General features: G+C 48.0%; 1 protein-coding gene across 1 annotated transcript in view; it reads left to right on the top strand.

Annotated features, from left to right (window-relative positions):
- LOC102374954 (C-type lectin domain family 2 member D-like) overlaps positions 1-17127 on the top strand; it is a 23182-nt gene extending 6055 nt beyond the window's left edge. Inside the window, exons 2-7 of the mRNA XM_006037793.2 lie at positions 5726-5808; positions 7101-7212; positions 7873-7971; positions 10721-10908; positions 13691-13794; positions 16876-17127. Of these exons, the coding sequence (XP_006037855.2) occupies positions 5726-5808; positions 7101-7212; positions 7873-7971; positions 10721-10908; positions 13691-13794; positions 16876-16984 (695 nt within the window). The 3' untranslated portion in view covers positions 16985-17127. The remainder of the gene's footprint in view (positions 1-5725; positions 5809-7100; positions 7213-7872; positions 7972-10720; positions 10909-13690; positions 13795-16875) is intronic.
- The last annotated feature ends 1061 nt before the right edge of the window (positions 17128-18188 follow it).

Raw genomic sequence — 18188 nt, forward strand, 5'->3', positions numbered from 1 at the left:
AGACTTGGGGGTCATCATTGACCACAAGATGAACATGAGCCTTCAATGCGATGCTGCAGCTAGTAAAGCGAGCAAAATGCTGGCTTGCATCCATAGATTCTTCTCAAGCAAATCCCAGGACGTCATTCTCCCCTTGTACTCGGCCTTGGTGAGGCCGCAGCAGGAGTACTACATCCGGTTTTGGGCTCCACAATTCAAAAAGGATGTGGAGAAGCTTGAGAGAGTCCAGAGAAGAGCCATGCACATGATCAGAGGTCAGGAAAACAGACCTTATGATAAGAGGCTGAGAGCCATGGGGCTCTTCAGCCTGGAAAAGCACAGGCTCAGGGGTGATCTGGTGGCCACCTATAAGTTTATCAGGGGTGCTTACCAGCATCTGGGGGAACGTCTCTTCACCAGAGCGCCCCAAGGGATGACGAGGTTAAACGGTCACAAACTCCTTCAGGATTCCTTCAGGCTAGATGTAAGGAAGAACTTCTTTACAGTCCAAGCCCCCAAGGTCTGGAATAGACTGCCGCTGGAGGTGGTTCAAGCACCTACTTTGAATACTTTCAAGAGACATTTGGATGTTTATCTTGCTGGGATCCTATGACCCCGGCTGACTGCCTGCCCCTGGGGAAGGGGACTGGACTCGATGATCTTCTCTAGGTCCCTTCCAGCCCTAATGTCTCTGAAATCTATGAAAACCGTGGTAATACTGTGCAGCATCCTGGTTGAGAATTGTTGGTTTAATTGCACCCTTATCACCTCACATGGAGCTTCTTCCCACAGTGTGCAATTAATTTTAACAGCTGAATGATTGGTAACAATCAGTTGTTGGGTAGAGGAGTACCATGTCTTGTACTTTGATAATGTATATAATATGAAAGAATCACATGGGTCAAATCATGCAGTTGATTGACCATATAAAAATTCAGGGTCTAAGTAGCTGCACACACTGGTATTTAGGCAGGGTTCTGGAGAACTGGAAAGCAGAACATGGTGAGCACCAGTAGAAGACTCAAAACTTTAAAGGCATACCACAAGTTCCTTTACACTAAGAGTCGTTTCTTAAACATTTCAGAAGCTAATTTCTGAATGAACTTTCACTCAAAGTAATTAACTCATTTTAGTCTGGGGGACTGCTATTTTTCTCAGAGACATGGAGCACACTCATTCTATTCTTTAATAATAAATAGGTTCCCTCCCTGACTTCATTCACAATAGGGGAGAAATTTTAGAATCACAAAAAGTGGTTGAAGGACAGACAAAGTTATAGTGATTCATTATCATTTGCATAACAGGTTAAAAATATGTGACCACAGAGAATAAAAGGGGAACGGAGTCGTCTCACCACTGAGGCCATGTCGACGCTGAAGGCACTAGACATACCTGGGCTGGCTTTAAGCCACAAGTCTGGGCTCCAAAAACAGAATAACCACAACATGTCAGAACTCAGCATGTGATGTTTTAATCTATTTTTCTGCTGGATCACTTAGTCATTGCAGAGCCCTGGATTACCATGGCTAGACTGTTTCCAGAATCCACCCCAGTGGATTTAGAGCCAGCTCAGGGGTCTCTACCTGACACTCCAGTCTATCTTGTAGACATTCCCTAGCAGAGGGTAGTATAGACCTGTGAGAAGGTGGCCTCTTCCTGGGCTTGTCTGGGCACCGGCATGGAGCCACCTCCGCAAGAGTGTATATGGTGTGCTTCATGGACATCCCTGACACCTGCCCCTTTTGTCAGCAGAGGGAGTCCCTGGCACATGTGTGCCTTGAGTGTGCCAGGCTGCAACCCCTACACCACCTCCTCAGGAGCCTCTTCCCCCTGCACTTCCCCCTGTACCTCTTTTTTTACACACTCTCCATCCACAGCCCCACCAAGTCCTGGGACCTCCTGATCAGCTTCCTCCTGGCCCTGGCCAAACTCAGCATCTACCAGACCAGGAAGTAGGGTCTGGCCTGGTGAAACCCTGAAGACTGTGGATCAGTCTTCCTGTCACTCCTTTGTGCATGCCTTTGGGCAGAATTTCACTGGGGAGCATTCACAGGCTCCTTGGACATGTTTGAGAAGTCGGTGCTGCCCAGTGTTGTATGCTCAGTGTCCCTGCTTGGACCATTTTTGTTAACTTGTGACCACCTCTCCCATCCCTGTTTTTCACTGGAAGTTTACTTACAATTGGACAGAGGTGATCCTGCCTTGAGCAGGACTCATGACAAGATGCCATCCGGAGGGCCCTTTTTGCCTCACTTTTCTATGATTCTGAGAGAATAACCAGCCTATCTCTTTGAGGTGGAGGTGGGAAAATGCTGTCTTCTGCCAAAACTGGAAGGGGAGACCTTCCCTTATATGCACATACACATGCACACACACAGAATGTGTGTACATAGGCTCTATGTCAGTCTGAAGTCCCATTAAAAATATGCTTTGCCCATCCACTCATCATACTCCAATGGCAGAAGTACAGCAATCAGAAGACACCGGCATCTCGCTCGCACCATCATGTTTAAGTGTTAGAAGCAGAGATCCTGGGATCTCTAGAGATTTGCTGTTCCATTAGGGATAAATTGGACAGTCACAGAAGACAGAGGGCCAGCCTTTTCAGACTACAAAGTCCAGTTTTCAAAGCTGACACAAGCAAATCAGAGTGCGTTTCACTTTGAGGTTTACATTGAAAGCCAAAGCTATCATGCACCTGTAGCATTGCATAGGCATGAGCAGCACAGCCAATACTGACAATATGACCTTTTCTAAAGAACCTTATCTGTCTTCACTCTGTTTTGCATTTATATGAATAGAGATTACTAGGTGCTGTTTTTGGAGCAGAGCAGTTTCTTTCTGGCACTACCATTGCAGAGCTGAGAACAAGTCTGCCTTCTCTTCATCTCTACAGTCATTCTCTCCAGCAGATGCCCATATTTGGAAAACACAGACTAATGAAGAAAGTCTCCGAGTTAGATCAGTGATGCTTAACCTCTGGCCCGCGGGCCAGATTTCGCTCAGGGGGCCATGTCATTCAGCCTACAGGGCTCCACACAGGTCCAGAAATTTGGTGGCAGGGGAGTGATGGCAGTGTTAATTGCTGTGGCTCTAAAAGGTTACGCATCATTGAGCCAGGCACATCCTCTGCCATGACATAGATAATGAAAAAAATGACAAGCCTGAAAGGAGGTTCACACTTACTCCAGCAAGCACGCAAGTAAATATATGAACAACTTGCGTTAAAAATCCCTTCGCCTCCTAAACCTGAAAGTATCCAGCTAAGATCTCTATTACTGCCATATAATAACTGTCTATGATTTAGTTTTTACTTCTCACTCAGCCTTTGCTTGATTGTTGAAGGCGTCAGTCTAATCGCTGCGAATCTCATATGCATGTTGTTTGTAAAGCAATGTGGTTTTCCAAAAGCAAGTGTCAGATGCACACAAGATTCTGTAATACTGCAGCTCAGGTATCAGAGTGAATAATTGGGCACAGATAAACAGTGTTAATTATGCTTTAGTCTTGCAGAATGGCTCATCACGAAACAACACCTACATTGTGTAAGCCACAAAACAAGCTAATACTAAGCAAGAGTCTCAAGCACAGAGATCCACACACATGTGCTGGGTGCATTCACATCACCGCAGCAGTGTGACCCTGGCCAGGACGTTCCCAATATTTGCCCAGCCCAACTCTCCAAATTTAGACATGCCACTCCAGGACTGTCCACAACAGACAATCTGCAGCAGCCTGGAGGCAGAGGGCCTCAGATGGGCTGCAGAGGGAAAAGCCTGCAGTAGCCTCTATATGGCACGCTTCTGAGGTTGGCATGTATGAGAAGGACTGGGGCAGGCTTGAGAGCATCCTGGCCAGGGTGTAGATGTATCCACAGCCATGGACCCAATTATTGATTTAGAGAAGGGGGCACCCATGTTCTGGTACCCTTTTTATCCAAAGGATTGTGTAAAATCTGGGCTGTTGGTGAGTTTTCTGCTAACGGGTATCAAAAAATAAGTATTTTTTTTTTCCAGAACAAAACGTCTAAACCATTAAATAAAGGGAATCTTTTAGAAACATCATGGGTGTTGGCAGCTTTTTTCAGAACATTTTGAATGGATGATGTGGTTGGCATTTCTCTTCAAACGTGCAGTTCAACAAGTTTTCAACCAGAAGCAGCAGGGGAAGCCCCTCAGTGTGAGGAACTCAAGACATGTACTTCAAAGCATCACTTTTCTTTGCTGTGGGTAGGAACAAAGGTGAAATCTGCTTCACCTGCAGAAATGGACACAGCTGGATGCACCATGATCACATGGATGAGACATCCCATGTTCTGGACCTTTCACAACATTAACTACCCACAGCTTCTCTAGATACACCGGTCCCGCGGCTCATTCTTTGGGTGGCTCTGATTAGAGAAGGAGTGAGGGACTCATGTTCAGAGATTCATTGCTGCTCGGAAAAGGAGAGTTGAGCCCCTATATTCTAGTCTCAGCCTGACTGTGTGTAACCCTGGATAAACCATTTCCCTACTCTATGCCTCTTCACATAACTGATCTGCACCCATAAGGTATTAATGAAGCAGAGCTTTGTGCCACCTTAGGTCAGTGGAAAATGGCTTTTCAGTTCATTCCAAAAATTGCACTGAATGTTTTCAATTCTGCTGATACTGTTCCTTTTTAAGCTTCTGGTTTCTTTTTGAAAAATACATTGTTCGCTTCATCCCTGTGATTGAAACCTGAGAATGACACCAGGCCAGTGTTGCTTCTCCTTTTTTCAGCCCCTCTCCCAGCCTTCTTTTCTCTCTTTTTCTCTATCCATCCCCCTGGTTTGTTTCTTTCCCCAACTTGAAAAATAAGGGAAAGTAAAAACAAAATAAAAATGGAGTTCAAGCAGTGTGCGCGCTCTTTAATACCATGTTGCGGCCTGCCAGCCGCATTGATGGAACTTTTCTATCTAATACCAGAAACCTCAATCATGAATCACAAGTGTTTGTTTGTCCCTCTGCTCAACTTGAAATGGCAATGTTCACTTTCCCACTTGAGGTTTCTGTTGTTTGGAAACCCCCAGGCTCATGCTGCTGCTATTTCTCACACTGATATAATTTAAATCTGGCGTACAATTACCCTGGGATAAATCAGGAATGAGGGGGACGAGAGAGACTCTATTGAAGATATACTAATATAACTGGCGTGTCTCTGGCTCTCTGGGGCCAGTTTTTTTTGCTGTAAACAGGTTGACAGGTTGTTACCACATCCGATGTTGTCTAGAGGGAAGGTGCTATGACACCATTAATTGCAGACAGCTATTCCGGAATAGTTGCACGTCTGTCTGCTCCAAGCCCTGATATAATTTACACTGGTATACAAAACAGATGCAAGTTACACTGATATAAATGATCTGTGTTTCCAGGCAGAGGGTATGTTTTCAGCAAAGAAAGGCAGGGTGGTGGTGGTGGATATAGGGAGAGGATCAGCATCCAGGTGGGAACCCCATGCTTACTTTTAAATTAGCTTAGCACAGGTTACCACAGGAGGGAAGATGCAGTGCCAGAGACGTGTGGCCAGACTAAGCCAGCTCCCAGAGACCTTGCTACTCCATTAAACCCAGGATGGTTTTGCCTTCATGTATCGGAGTCAAATTGTCAGTTGCCACGTGGACTTGTCCCGGCCCTGAGTTGTGCAGGGAGTCAAAACCAAATGTGTTAGAGCCCCAGGGTCTGTCTTCTCCAGAAAGTGATACCTTTCTCCCCTCCCTCTCTGAGCTCTGCCAAATAAGGGGGTGGAGTTTCCAGTCTGTGGCTCTAAAGCCTTCAGCTCTACTTTCTTTTTGGAGCACAGGACCTTGGTGAGTTTGCTTCTCTGGGGGGTGTGGAAAGGTGGGGGTTGATGCGGATTAACTGGGGGAAAGGAGGGAGGGAGATTTCAATGAGGGCCAAGTGTTCAGAGCCCCTGGGCATGGAGAAGGGCTCAGAGAAAGAGTTTCTTAAACCAGCTTTATCCCATCAAGGAGCTCAAGAACAGGAATAAACTGGGTCCTTCCTCCCAAACTAAGCTAACTTTTGGCATTGTAGCTTGTGTGAGACAGAAGGAGAGATGGATTCTCGGGCAGGAGGGGGAAGAGTGGCAGGGGCCAGACCCCGAGTAAGGAGAGCTTAACTAGGATGGAGCAACTACTAAACTAGGACCCAGCCTGACTCATCTCAGGACCTAACTTTGCTCCAGACGCTTTCAGGCTCCTCTGCCAGGAACAGACCCCCGCTTTCTATTTCCCATCCCTCTAAAAATGCCTCATCTCCTCACCCTCCCATCACAGCCTTCTCATCCTCACTGTGCTGTTCCCTTTATTGATTTCCCACCTGACAGGCTGGGTTTCAGACCAGCCCTTCCAGCTCTACTGATTTGGACTTGACAGTTTGTCCTCACAGCTCCTTGGTGGTGGTTTATCACTCAAATGCAGGACGGGGGGAAATGAATTTTTCAGGCACCATCAGCCTGAAGTGTCAGTAAATGAGTTAGAAGCAGCTGCAGGGCATGTGTTTCCCCCACACACTCCCTGCCAGGTTTTTTTTTTTTTTTAAACATCTGCCTGGGTTTTTTTTAGAAGTTTTTCTCTTTCCATCTTTGCTGAATAAAACCCCACTATGAGACAGCTAGGGGATTTAAATGAATACAGAAGAGAAACAGCAAAAATCGTAGTAATTTCCAGGCACTGCAGACTCATCTGCCTGGCATGTTCACTGGAAGCCTCTTGTCTGATACGTAGATCTTGATCCTGGAGAGATGCATGTGCATGAACATTGATGGCCAGGGACTGGATCACAGTGTGCAAAGCAAAATATGTGCTTCATTCTGTCCATGGTTGGGGCCTCCAGGTGCGAGCCGTGTGGGTCAAGAATATCTTTCTGTTCTGTACGTGCAGCATCTAGCACAATAAGGTCCTGAGCATGGACAGGGGCTTTTAGACACTCCTGTAATACAGAAAATAAACAATCACACCACAGACTGCTGCCAGAGACACCAAGCAAAAAATCAGAGGCTTTTCTCTCTTTCAGTTACAGTCATCCTGAGTATTCCTGGTAGACGCAGTAGATTAAAAAAGAGATTCAAGCAGAATTGTTGGTTTTCCCCCTTTCCCAGCTTGTCATGGAGGGAGAAGCCACAAGGAGTGGATTGTGTCCCTTGGAAGTGAAACATCACAAGGTGCCATCCCTCCACCACCCAGGAAGGCAAGAGCAAAGAGAGGAACCAGGTATCTGTCCTCTTCTTCCCCTTCCTGGGGGATGTTGGAGAAAAATATGGAGAAAGCTATGTCTGGCACTTGAGATACAGTGCAAACTTTTGGCCAGAAAAGTAGTGGGGACCCCATTACACTCACAGATTCTTGTAGGAATGGATCCTGGTTTTGTGTCCACAGTTGCTATTTTCTGTATGGGCCTGTAACATCCCAATTATGTTGTGGGGTGCAGGGTATTTTGTAGGGCTGCCTCTGACACCCTCACTCACTCTCTCCAGAGCACCAGCAGGACCGCGTATCCCAGCTAGTTTGTGTGAGATACGTGGGAATTCAGAGCTCCAGGTTTACACACATGTATGCACACACCAGAACAGCTGTGCAAGGAGCAGCTGGCCTATTCATGTGGCTCTTTGCTCTGGGCTCCCTTCAATCTCCCACTCAGCTGCCTCAGGCACCAGCCTGGGGAAGTCAGCTCAGGGAAGGCCTGGAAGAGCCCCATACACTGACCAGCCCAGGTGTGAGTTACTTGCCTTTTGCTGAGGGCAGGGAGGTTCTTCTGAGGCCCTGAATTCAGGATGTACCAGCCATCCCTTGTCCTTGCACTGACCCATAATTCAAAGATAAATAATTCTGGGCTCCACTTCCATTGCATGTTCACACCTGAGCCTCTTTCAGGTTACAAGTTCAGGAAGACAGCAGCACGAAGGACCCTCATAGCAGCTGCAGCTGCTGGCTTCACAACAGGCCTTGCAGTTGCTGCAGTGGTGCTGGCAGGTGAGTGCAAGGCTCTCTGACTCTTGGCCTTTTCTGTTTAGCTCTGGGGTGGTTATAGATGCCAGCGCTGGGAGAAGCCAGCCTGGGGCTACAGGCCCCGGAGTTGAGTGCTGACCCCCCATATAGGAGATGCTGCTGGGGTGATACTTGCGGTGAAAGTGTTGTGGCCACCACGTTTGCCTTCCCATAGTTATGCTATTGATGTTCAAAGTGGCTTATTCTTACTCATTTCTTTTGGTTTCCTCTTGAAAGACTTCCCTGCACATTTTTAAATGCCTTCAAGTTGAGGGGGGTTGCTTTGTCCCTTTACTGCTCTGTGACTTTTCCCCCATGGCAGAAGTTTTAAAAAGTTGCAGAGCAGTAAAGGTGAAAAATAATGATGGGGCAGGAGGAAGGGAAACAGAACAATGAAGAGCAAACCCCAGAGACTGCTCTGTTTGGTGCACTCAGGAGCAACAAGACAAGAGAGGAGAGTGCCAAAAAAACAGGTCTTTAAATTTCAGAATTAAACAAGTTTTGAAAGATCTGTTTCAATGACAAGGAAAAATGAGAACATTTTTGGGGAAAAAAAGAAAACCCATGAGCAAAGTTTTTCTGACTGTTTCTGGTTATGGGAGGAAAATGAAAGAGTTTGAATGAAAATGTTGACTGGTTCTGCTGTGGAAGAGGAGAAGACAGGTAAGTTTGCCGCCTTCTTTCATCCAGCAGCCAACTAGGACAGGCTGGAAAAAGACAAGGGGGCCAAACTGCCCCTCACCAAAGCTTCAGCCTCTACTAGCCTCCTTCCCCCTTCCCCCTGGCAATTGCCATAGTCCGTCAAGGGGATTCTCTGTGACCTGGAGCCAAGGGGATTATTTGTAACCCTTCTGCTAGGAATTGGACAGCCATAACAAGAGCCAAGTTCAACTGTGGGGGGGGGGGATTACACAAATTTTCTATCTTGATTCGAGCCCCCACTAAGAAACCTGGGAAAATAAAAGCTACCTTGGTGTTCCAATGCGAACAAACTTCCCCGCTCGCCAACAATATTAAACCTGCACCAGGGTTTTTAAAGAGGGAAAGAAAATGGGGCAAACAGGCAGTCTTGGGAAACCTTTAATAATCAGTAGCCTGCCTCAACCGACTATTAACAGCTTATCTCAGTCAGTACGATCAGAGCTAGGTCTCAGTTCCACGCAGGGTGAATTTGGTAGCCAGTAGAGCCAATGTAGCTTCTAGCCCCAACATTTCCCGTCACCCCACTGCTACTGCAGTCATGGCTCCACTGCCACCACCGCTCCTCACTGCCCCCGCAGGGCACTGCTCCATTGCTGCTGCCGCTGTTTCTTGCCACCACTTGGGGTGCTGCTCTGTTGCTGCTGTCTCTGTGCCTCACATGGTGACAAATGCTGACCTTAGCCCCCTTTTTCCCCAACACTGGGGGTGTTACTCCACAGCTGCCTTTGCCTCCCCTTAAGGCTACTGGTGGCCCTGTTTTACCAGAGCCACTGTACCACACCGCTGTCAGAGGGTGCTGCTTTGCACCACCTTTGAGGGCACTACTTTGCTGGTGCTGCTCCACATCAACAGAGGAGGCTGCTCTACTTCCAGTTGCCAATGCAACCCAGCTCTTTGGATCTTGAACAGGATCAAGGGTTTTGGCCCTTTTAGGATCCAGTGGGTAGAGACCTCTAGGCTGGCCACTGTAAGAAAATGCACCTGCAAGTACTACAGAGCTTTCCGCTATTTAGCAACAAGCAAATAGCAGGTCTTAACCTGGACCCAGTACAGGGCTTAGTAAATTATAAATACTCTTTCCGGTGAGGTTTGATACTTATCTGGCAGGTCTCCCTGCAGCGATCGTGTGCCTTGTAATCTGGTTCCTCTGTAGGGACCTTTATTATTGTCCCACTAGTACTGCCTTTTAGTTGTCTCTTTGGAGATACCATGATGATGGTTTTACTGACCTGGCTGGGGAGATCCCCATCTTCCCAGCCTTGAGTGACTTGGTGTAGCAGAGGGTGGAGACCTGTCCATTGCACTGCGGGCAGGCCCCGCAGCCAGAGTCTACTATAACCTCCCAGTGGGAGGATCCCGGCTACATAATCTATGGTGATGGGGGATTGGTCTCAGGCTTTCCCTCTAGCTAGCTCCTTCGGCCTTCTGGCCAGGGCCAAGAAAGACCAGGGGGCATCTGGACTCCAAGGCTTCTGGGCTTGGGGATTGCACATAGGAAGCCTGCCATGGATTTGAGAATATCTGAAGTCCCAGGCTGGAGAGTCTGGGAGGGAGGATACTTGGTGGTAGCACCACACACACTTGAATGATTGACCTCTGCTCAGTGGACAGACTTTAGAACTGATTAGGCTGATTTGGCCTGGGATGTGACATCCAAAAATAAGTAAATAAATAGCATTTCAGTGGCGTTCCCAAAGGTAAATTCTGTTTGTTTTGTCCCATAAGCCTCCTGGTCACTCAGGATCTGAAGGTCCCTCCACTTAGACTTCCACACAAATGGTGACAAATGCTGACCTTAGCCCCTTTTTTCCCAATTTTCTTTTACCCTTCCAATGGTTTACCATTTTGCAAGGGACGGTCCCCCACACAACACCTAACTCACCAAGCCCATTACATTTAACCAGTTAAAATTGAGTTAAAACAAGCCCAAAGACTTCTCAGTCCTTTAACATGCATACCAACATAGATCTGCAGATCTGAGATACAGAACAGGAGAGCAGCTTTTTATCTCATGTTATGTCATCATTTTCAGCCATGAATGCGAAGCTGTGTTTGGACCGTGCAGATTTCCCTGCTGCAGCCACTTGCCCAGATGACTGGCTCGGGTACCAAGGGAAATGCTACTTCTTCTCAAAGAATGAAACGACCTGGAACAACAGCCAGAGCCTCTGTGCCTCACAAGGTGCCACCTTGGCTGGGATTGACACTGAGCATGAGAAGGTGAGAGCCCTGGGTGCTCCATGTCTGTAGTAGACTGTGCAGGATATGAACAGGCTATGTGTGGACAGACAGGACTCGGACCCCATCCCTGACGGGTGAAAAAGAGTCTAGCTTTGTCCCGTGCTGGGAGGCCAAAGTGAGTGAGGCTTCGACAGCTGAACCCATGGGCAACTAGTGTCTCCTGAGTCTGGGCGGGCACCTGCAGAAACCAGAGGCAGTGGCAGGGACGGGGTTGGTGAGCACCCGCAGAAGCTGCCAGCAGAAGTGGCAGGGACGGGGCTGGCGAGCACCTGCAGAAGCTGTCAGTGGTGGGGGATGGCTCTGTCAGGGCGGGGGCACATGCACCCCCCCTGTCTCCCCTACCAGTCGCCTATGACTGAACCCTACTCCAAGTGGGATGATGTCTCTGTGACCAGCGTGTGATTGCCACACTCTTGCTCAAATTTTGTGTGGGAGGAATCCTTCTGCATAGGGCTGGGGCAGCTGAGTAGAAACTGCCCCAGGCCCACTCACCTCCTGGAAAAGGAGGCTCCTCCCCAGCTCAGTATGGGGTTCCAGGAACACCACGTGGGCAGGTGCCTGGGTTCATTGTTTCAGGGGGTGTCTTCACAGCAAAGTTTGCTCAGGCTCTTACTTGAGTATTGACTGTACTGAGCTCTCATCCACACACATTATTTGTCAGATCTGTAGGGCTAACAAAGCAGCTCTGCATTTGATGTGGCTGGGCTACACACTTTGCAGCAGGACTGCAAGCTACAGTTACTCACTGCTGGTGGTCCTCCAAGGACTTTCACAATCCCCACAACCATACACTGAGAAGCATGGGCAGTCCTCCAGTGCTTTTCTGCAATTGTAACCCCGTACATTCAGAAGGACAGTTTTTTTTACAAGGTACTTATTCCAGATATCACATTCATGTGTGCACAGGGCAGCACCAGTGACTCACAGTGGCTTAGTTACAGCTCTTAGACTGGTTTTCAGATAGTGCTGAAATGGCACAGGAAATTCGGAGTATCTGCTGCAGTGCAGGGGAAGAGAAGAAGCAGGCCTTGCAGAGGAAGGAGGAAACTTACCCTGCCTCTGCGGAAAATGGGGCGGGGGGAGGAGGCATGGAGGAGAGGGCACCCTGATCTGGAGAAAAGAAAAACAGTGCATGAGCTGGAAGGAAAGTGAGAGCATGGGGGAGGGGAGCTAAATATCCATGTCTTGAATATATTAAGAAAAACCCCGTAATTGGAAATCTGACCAGCTGGCTACACTCATAGCTCACAAGAAGTCCCCAACCAGCTGTACAACAGTAGTTAAACAAAAGCCTTGGAATATGCAAATATTGTCCATCTCACTTGTGTTGGGGTTTTGTTCAGCACCTGTTTCTGCAGCCTCTCACCACAGCACCCAAAAAGACTTTGGTACAATGGAGGGGGCAGGGTTCTTCCTGCCCAGAGGCACAGAGGTCCCTGCTCAGCAAGATCACTGAAGCCTGTGCATGTGGTGTGTGTGCTGCCCAGCGTCAAATCATGAAATCATGAGAAACAGAGCTGGAAGGGACTTCATGAGGTCACATCAAGTCCAACCCCCTACTCAGGGCAGGATCTTCCTTGTCTAAACGATCCTAGACAGGTGCTTAAATGTGTTCTTAAAACTTCAGGGACAGCTGTCACATTTACCTACCAGGAACTGGGTTAAATTAAACCAAACCATGGCACTCTTAAATAGGAATGGACAAGCACCCTAAAAGTCCACAGGAGTTTGCCTGAAATATCTGAAACACCTTTTAATTTGGCATAGGTAAAGTAGGAGGATGAGGGCCCTATCACCCCCCTCCCACTGCAATGACAGGAAGTTTTGTTAAAATACGCTCTAGTGAACCAAGGAAGAGGGCCATGCCCCATCCTACAGAGGAAAGCGATCTGTGGGGTGAAAGTCCTTCTTGATCCCAAATGTAGCAATGGATGCATAGGAACGTGGGAGTGAAAAGGGCCTCCTACACCATCAAATACAGTCCTCTGCATTTACAAGCAAACATTTTCTTAAGGAAATGCCAAAATCACCACTTGAAACCCTCACCCAGGCATACACAGCTCAGAAACAGGACCACCAGCCACAGCCCATAGCATGCTGTAGGCCAAGGGCGACAGCCAACCTGCAGCATGGATGCCACCAGTGGCCTGGGCAGCCTCGGAAGGTGGTGTCCAGCTGGTTGGGGAGTGGCAGGTAGGGCAGGAAGCAGAAAGCAGAGCAGCAGATTGGGCAGGGGAAGGGAATTGGATTGGCACTTGAGGAGGGTGCAGAGCTAATTTGTGGCACAGCTCTGAAAGTGTTGGCCCCCCACTAAAAAGTTGGCCCCCACAGCCATAAGTAGAAGCAGGGGGGATGAGGGCACTGCCACTGCCCAGCCACTGCAATAGACAGCTAAATCTAGGATCCAGAGGTCAGAGACTATTGGCGTATGTAGAATCATAGAACATCTTAGCAGGCCATTGAGTCCCACCTGCTGCACAAAGTGGGATCATCCCCGTCTAAACCATCCCAGCCAAGTGTCTGTCATACCTGCACTTAGACACTTCCAACCCCAGCCGCTCCCCAGGGAGTTGGCTCTGCCCTTCCTGCAGGGCGAAGAAAGTCCTCCCTAATATCCAACCTAAACCTCCCTCGTGGCACCGTAAGCCCGTTGCTCTTGTCCTGCACTGCATCCTGAGGTTGCAGCACAGGAGTAATGAGCTCCCTGGTTTTGCTTCTGAATGTTCAGAAAGGAGACAGGCTTTTCCCTTTGTCCATTCAGAGCTTCCTGATTCATCACAAAGGCATCCTCTACCACTGGATCGGCCTCTGGAGGGAGCCGGGCCAGGCTTGGACCTGGGCCAATGGCAGCATGTTTGACAACAAGTGAGTCACTTTTCCTTCCCTAAAACCTCTCAGTATCAAGTCACTGGTGCTGAACGTGCTGAGCCCAGACCGATCAACAGCTTGGGTGAACTCAGCCCATCTGCTCATGTCAAGGTGTGTGTTATCCTCAATACTCCACCCAGACTTAGGTTGTTAACTCCTATTGATACCACAACGTGATTCTGGACAGGGGGAAAGCATTGCATAGCTAATGGTTGTGTATCATGGAAGAGATATTAACTTGAGCTCCCTTCTGCCTCCTCCAGCCAGGGCAGGAAGATACAACCCTAATGTCCCAGTGGAGACCTTCCCCACCCCCATCAAGAGAGCAAGACAGTCATGATGTCTCACTAGAGCAGCCAACCACAGCCATGCTGCACTGGCTGTGTATCACCAGGGGATTCGCCCTGCCAAGGGACCTGGGGACCTTGTGTTGAACATTGTGTGGCCAGTCAGTTTTATGTAGTTCAGTTGATTTTATGTAGTTCTGGTTTGACAACAGCTGTCAAGATGGCCCAGCTGAATAATAGAGTGTGTCACAGTACACTTCCAATATAAAGATAAGCTATTTTAACTTTCATGAAATTGGCTCACGGGAAATATTTTACTCTATGTCCTGTGTAGCTACATCTTTCATCATCAGTCTTTGAGCTCCTGGCAGCCATGAACAAGTTTTGCCTCCACTGGTCAATTCTGCTAAGCTCATGTTATGAATGGAGAAATGGAGACATGGAGTGACTGGCCCAAGGTCACGCAGAGCCTCTGGCCAAGCCAGAGACTGAGCCCATATACCCAGAGTCCAGAAGCAATAGTTCAGTCACAAGGCCAGCCCTCCTCTGGACTCAAGTGTCCCTGCCCTTTGCTGTGAAAGCTTTGCCCTTAGTGCTGGTACTAGCAAAGAGGTGCAACCTCTCGTCTCACTGCCATTGCACAGAAACGGGAGGGTGGGCAGGCAAAGGCAAACACAGCGGGAAGGAAGAATTCAGATAAAATATGTCCACTGAGAGGAAAGGCCAAGGTGGAAACAGATATCCCCTGCTTCTCACTGGCCTGCTATGAGCACAGGCTGCTCTCTGGAGGAAGAGCCTTGTCAGTTCAGAGGGCATGGGTGATCCAGGTTCAAGTTCAAGGTGACCCACAGGCCCCTTGGAGGTGGAGTCACTCCAGCCCAGAACCCCGAAGGAACTGATATCCCCACTCCGACCCATTTCAAAGGGGCCCTGGCTACTTCCGAGGAGCCCTGGATGTAACATGGCAGGTCATAACCCTACCCCTCCAACAGGGTGTTGTGAAGACAAGGCCCAGGACTATGGGTAAGGTAGTTCAATGTTAGTCACGCTGATGGGGAGCATCCCTGATAATGTATGAGGGAACATCCACATCCACATGAGCTCTGCAATCTGTTCGAGACTGTTTCCTACCCACTTCTTCTTTTCACATGCCAAACACAGATCCATGGTGGTGAGGATGCCCCTAGACATGCCCCAAACCACTGCTCTTAAGCACACCAGAAAGCGGGGTCTGTCGAGTGGCACTACTCAGCCGTTCTGTACTGCTGCAGCCATTATCTGATTGATTAGATTTATATCCTGCCCTAGCCAAAAGGCTCAGGGTGGTTTACAGTAAATGAATAACCCGCAGAGAGAATTCCCCAATAGCACCACAAAATGCAAGAATGCCAACTCTTCCCAGCTACCCCCTCCCTGCCCAAACCCCAACATAAGCAAATCCTCCCGCCAATCCCAACCATGCCTCCCAACTGTCACTCACATCCAGTTACAAAAAACCTCTTTCCATCCCTGCCTCACCCTTCACTCACCCACTTCCACTACTGTTAGGTTGCTCTAATCCAGGGGTGGGCAAAATGCGGCCTGCGAGGTGGAAGTGGCCCTCCAGGCCATTCTATCTGGCCCACAAGGCCCCTAAAATTTAGAAAATTAATATTTATCTGCCTCTGGTTGCCTGTCATGTGGCCCTCGATGGCTTGCCAGAACTCAGTAAGTGGCCCTCCACCCGAAATAATTGCCCGCCCCTGCAGTCTAATCCCTGGCTAGGGCTGAGTTGAGCCTTGGCAGATCCAGGATACAGGAATTAAAACCCGCTTTTCCAGAGTGTATGCCACTGCAGAGAATCCCACTGTCTCCTTCTAGGTTTGTTGGCATATATAGAGTTGTCCTGGCTTAACTAAAGGTGTGAATTTAATGTGATGTGGCTAAACTGGTGTAGATGCCAGTGTGGATGCTCTTATTTCAGTTTAAAAAGGGCTTGTTTCGATTTACCTTAAGTTGTTTAGAAATTGGTAAACCAAACCCAAGTAAGCCACTTTTACCCAGAAGAGGGCCACATGAGGATTTTCACAGATTTAACCAAGTTGGTGCTTGAGACAGGTGCCTGCCTGTATTTGTCAACCCAAAAATTCTCAGGAAAATTAATCTGTTTTAATTTCTAAAGTGGATTAGTTAAACAGATTTGAATCTCTGTGTGGATGCTCTTATTCAGAATAAAAGTTGCCTTCGTACCAAAAAAGAAAGAAGCAAGCTAGACTAAATGAAGGCCACTCCAATTCTGGATAGCCTGTCCACACAATGGTTGCATCTACACAGGACGCTGACTGTGCAGTTGTTACAGTAACTAGAGTTACTGCGCAGTAGTGTTGCCAAATGGCTTTAGGTGATGCTGAGTGTGCAATAGCTTGTTACTACTGCGCAGAAGTAGTGTGTCATGCTTCATGCCATGCAATGCTACTGCTCAGTAGTAATGAGCTACTGCACAGTCAGCATCTTGCATAAACACAGCCTGTGTCTCATGCAATTTCACTAATCCACTTTAGAAATGAATACAGATTAAATTTCTTGATCATCCCAATGGAAACAATCACTCTGGAACTGGGTTAAACTATCCCAAACCATGCTAACCTTAAACTGAAGTAAGAGTATCCATAAAAGGGTTTGCTCTGGTGGCATCAAATCATTGTAAGCTTTTGAGCTCTTGTGCGTGTGCATGTGTGTTTGCATGTGCATGTGTGTGCACGTAAATTCCTTGGCAACTGACTGTTTCTTGTTTCATGGCTACTTTTCACAGGCTTGAAGTGAGGGGTGGGGGAAACTGTGCCTATCTGAATGATGAAGGAATTGGCTCATCAAGCTGTACCACCAAAAAGAACTGGATCTGTGCCAGAGCTAGGGTGTGAGAAGAAAGCAGAATCCCAGAGGAAGGAAAGAAAAAGAGGTCTTAAAAGAATGTGAAATATTTTTTATATACCTTTTTTTATCTGGTTAAAAAAAGCTGTCTGTCCATGCAATTGAGCTATTTCTACAAAATGAAAGAAAAGCAAATAAACTGTTTCTTTTGTATTTGCTGGGTGTATTACCTTGTTCTCATGTGTAATTTGGAGAGTAGATCAAAAGGCAACTTTAGAGCAGGAAAAAATTAAATTAAAAAGTCATTGTATTTAAAGCACCTGCAAGGAAGCACTTGTTGCACCTGGTGCCTAAGTAGCCAGTGGGAGCCAAGGCCACAAGATCTCACTGGGCTAGTTTATGCGATGATCGTGGCATATCCTGGACAGGATGGGTCTCAGCACAGCCTCTACTCTGCGCTGGTTAGACCCCAGCTGGAGTAGTGTGTCCAGTTCTGGGCACCACGCTTCAAAAAAGACATGGAGAATCTTGAACAGGTGCAGAGAAGAGCCACAAGAATGATTAAGGGCCTGGAGGACAAACCTTATGAGGAAAGACTAAGGGATCTGTTACTGTTCAGCCTGGGGAATCGAAAACTGAGAGAGGACTTGATGGCCATCTATCAGTATGTAAGGGGTGAACATCGGGAGCTGGGAGAAAAACTGTTCACAAGGGCACTCCGGGGGAGGACAAGGAGCAATGGCTATAAACTGTTAGAGGATGTTTTCAGGTTGTATGTAAGGAAGAACTTCTTGCCAGTAAGGGTGACCTGAGTCTGGAATAAACTTCCCAGAAAAGTGGTGCAGTCCCCAACCTTGGAAGTCTTCAAGAGGAGACTAAGCAGACATGTTGCTGGGATCATTTGATCTCAGCAGTATTCCTGCCTAGAGCAGGGAGTTGGACTCAATGATCTTTCAAGGTTCCTTCCAGCCCTTGTATTCTCTGATTTTTTGATTCTTTCCACTGGCATGTTCCAAGCTGGTGAGGATGCTCTTGAGACCTCAATCACTGGCAGACTTGGGACAAACCAGGAGTGGTCTTACTGGCCTATTTCTGGCTGTGGAAAGTGCCTGCTGACCCGGGTGGGAAGGAAGTGCTGAGTCCCATCCTGGCAAGGATGTACAGCTGCTGCAGTGCAGACAAGCCCACTGGAGCCACTTGTATGGGGCTGAGGTACCTAAGACAGGCCAGTTTCTGTAGCAGACAGCATCCAGG

This window comes from Alligator sinensis, unplaced genomic scaffold (assembly GCF_000455745.1).
Source record: "Alligator sinensis unplaced genomic scaffold, ASM45574v1 scaffold261_1, whole genome shotgun sequence".
NCBI classification, from domain to species: Eukaryota; Metazoa; Chordata; order Crocodylia; family Alligatoridae; genus Alligator; species Alligator sinensis.